Here is a 2589-nt window from a genome sequence, read left to right as displayed (position 1 = left end):
CTGCTCAGATTATTGTCCATTACCTATAGTTGGTGTATACAACCTATAAAATGGGTTATTTTTTTAGAGTTATTAATCTAAACAAATTCCCAGAGCAGAATCAAGAAATTAGAAGAAACCAAATTAGCTTTTAAGAAAGATCATGAAAATGAAAGGAGTGTAAGAAAAAACAGAGAGTAACAGATTCTGTAATTTTTATTACCAAAAAAAGTTCAAACCCTTTACATGCTGACATTAAATGTCATATAGAAGTTCATTGCAAGCAAACCTGTTTAAAAATATACATACTGTATATATTTACATTCCAGTCTGAGTAACTGGTGTCAAGGTGTAGTTCAGGTTCTAGTGTTCACCCACCCTGTGGATTTGTTCCTCTACTAACTAGACAGCCAGCGATTGTATCTTCACTCAGGCACATGAAGAGGTAGAAACTGCTTTTAAAAGAAAAGAAGAAGAAGAAAAAAAAAGCAAGTGGAGTGCAAACGTGAAGATCACCTTTGAAGCAGCTTAGCTAGATCAAGAAGGCCCTAACTAGCTTTGGTCATCTCGAGCTGAATACATGTAGTCTGTCCTTTAAATAAAAATGAGAAAAACTTTGGGTAGACGTTCTTCTGAGCATATCCGGGCCGGCAGAGATCAGCAACGAATGCTCTTGTCACTCTGCACCGAAGGACTGCATAGGACTAAGTTAGGCAACACAGCAGCAGGGCTGGGCTGGCACTTGGATACCTTTTCCCTGATAAGACACAAATAATACACAAACGAGTGGCTTAAGCGACTTCAAATTGACATCTGTACCCCTAAGCCTGGAACTCAGAAGCCCACTAAGATACTTCCTTTCCTGAGAGAAACCTCTGTTGATTTCAGCCCACGCCCACCTCCATCCCAAACTGAGCATACTAAGTCTAGACAGGGGTGAGGCAGCCTATGACTTCTGCAGGCCAAGGTTTCTCAGCCTCAAGACTAAACCTCATGAGGGCGTTTGGGCCTGTGAAGGGCTCCCTGGCTTCTTGCCAGACTTGGCAGTTCCTGAGAGGGGGAGTTGGAGGGAAGCCACAGGGGTGACGGAGGGCAGAAGCCCTTCCCGTTCTCTTTTCTTCTGTTTCATCCTGCGGTTCTGGAACCAGATTTTGACCTGGGTATCATTCAGCTGCAAGGAGTTGGCTATCTCGATGCGTCGGGCTCGAGTTAAGTACTTATTGAAATGAAACTCCTTCTCCAGTTCTGTCAGTTGCTTGGTGCTGAAATTCGTGCGGATCGCGCTGGAGGGGCTAGCGGCTCCATATTCGGCGAGTTTGCCTGCAATGTAAAGACAAAGCATCAGTGGGGCAAGAGGACGCGGCACACTAGTTAGAATCAAAGTTACAAAGCAGTTCTCCTGGTTCTCTGTAAACACAGAGCTCCACGGAGAGCTCCCTCCTAAAATTTCCTCAATGCCTGGCCCATTTTCGAAGCGTCTACTTGGAACATGCTCAGTGGAGTGCGCCCACCTTAATAATGCCTCGGAACGCCTTTCCCCCCATAACTCTAAATGGCCCTCAAGAGGGGCAGCTGCGACGCGCTCCCAGCCTAATTCTTCGGAGGGGGGCTCCGACCCCAGTAGCTCGGTCCGAGGCCCAAGCACTTACTTTTCCTAGGGGCGTTCCTCTTCACTTTCATCCACTCGAAGGTGCTGAAGGCGGCTGGGAGGCCGGAGGCCGGCGAGGCCGACTTGGGGTAGGCACCAGGGGCGGGGGACGCGGTCTGGAAGGTCCCTGGGTGGCCGTCGGCTGGCTCCTTCAGACACGCCGGCAAGGGGCCGGGCTCGCCGAAGGCCGAGTAGTCCACCTGGCCGCTGAGCAGAAAGGAGCCCCCGCCCGAGAAGACCGCTGAGGTCGCGTAGTGGACGTGCGCCCCGCCGTCGTCCGCCGCCCGCCCGAGCGCGCACGGGAAGTCGTAGGCCGACCCCGGCCCCAGGAAGCCGTAGTCTGCACCCCCTGCCGCGGCAGGTGCGGTGCCTGGCTCGTAGGCACCCTCCAGGGTGCACGGCGCAAAGGAGGGCGCGGCCGGGGGCGGCGCGGGAGGCTGCGCGGGCGCTGCTGGGGGCAAAGGCGCAGGCCGGGCGGCGGCCAGGGACAGGCAGCTGACGAAGGCGCCGTCGCCGCTGCCCAAGGGGAAGGCGGGCTGCAGGGCCACGGGCCGGGCGTCGGCGCGGCAGAACTTGGGCGCGAAGCTGAGCACGTCGCCGCCGCCACCCGCCCCGCTGCCGCACGACACGTACTCCAGGTAGGAGCTCATGGTTCCGGCCCACCCGCCTCCGCGCGCAAGCCGGGGCCGGAGTGCGGGGCCGGGCAGGACCGCGGCGGGCTGCGCCGCTCCACCTCTGCTGCCTACCCGCGCTGCCTTCGCCGAGCCATGGCCAGCAAGCCGGTGGTAAATAGTGGCCTAATATAGCAGCGGGGGTGGCCACGTGGCGCTGGCCGGCCAATGGGCGCCTGCCCCGCACGGCCGGGGTCCCGACTGGCGCGCGGCTCCACGCGCCTGCCCCGCCGCCAACTTTGCCAAATCCGCCGGTGGCCGCCGTCCAGCACCCCCCGGGTCGGGAAGAGA

At 56.5% G+C, this 2589-nt stretch overlaps 1 protein-coding gene across 2 annotated transcripts; it reads right to left on the bottom strand.

Moving 5' to 3' along the window:
- Positions 1–226: 226 nt before the first annotated feature.
- HOXD1 (homeobox D1) lies at positions 227–2370 on the bottom strand. Of its 2 annotated transcripts, XM_059392795.1 has the most exons (3): positions 1629–2370; positions 1197–1299; positions 227–736 (listed from the first exon to the last, which is right to left on the bottom strand). In XM_059392795.1, the coding sequence occupies exons 1-3, from the start codon at positions 2275–2277 to the stop codon at positions 637–639; spliced, it is 852 nt and encodes a 283-aa protein (XP_059248778.1). In that variant the 5' UTR covers positions 2278–2370; the 3' UTR covers positions 227–636. The 2 variants fall into 2 exon arrangements, with proteins under 2 accessions (XP_059248778.1, XP_059248777.1); XM_059392794.1 differs by having other exon boundaries at positions 646–1299.
- Between the last annotated feature and the right edge of the window lie 219 nt (positions 2371–2589).

Source organism: Mustela nigripes, chromosome 3 (assembly GCF_022355385.1).
Source record: "Mustela nigripes isolate SB6536 chromosome 3, MUSNIG.SB6536, whole genome shotgun sequence".
In the NCBI taxonomy this organism is placed as follows: Eukaryota; Metazoa; Chordata; class Mammalia; order Carnivora; family Mustelidae; genus Mustela; species Mustela nigripes.
This window is presented reverse-complemented; position numbering and strand designations above follow the sequence as displayed.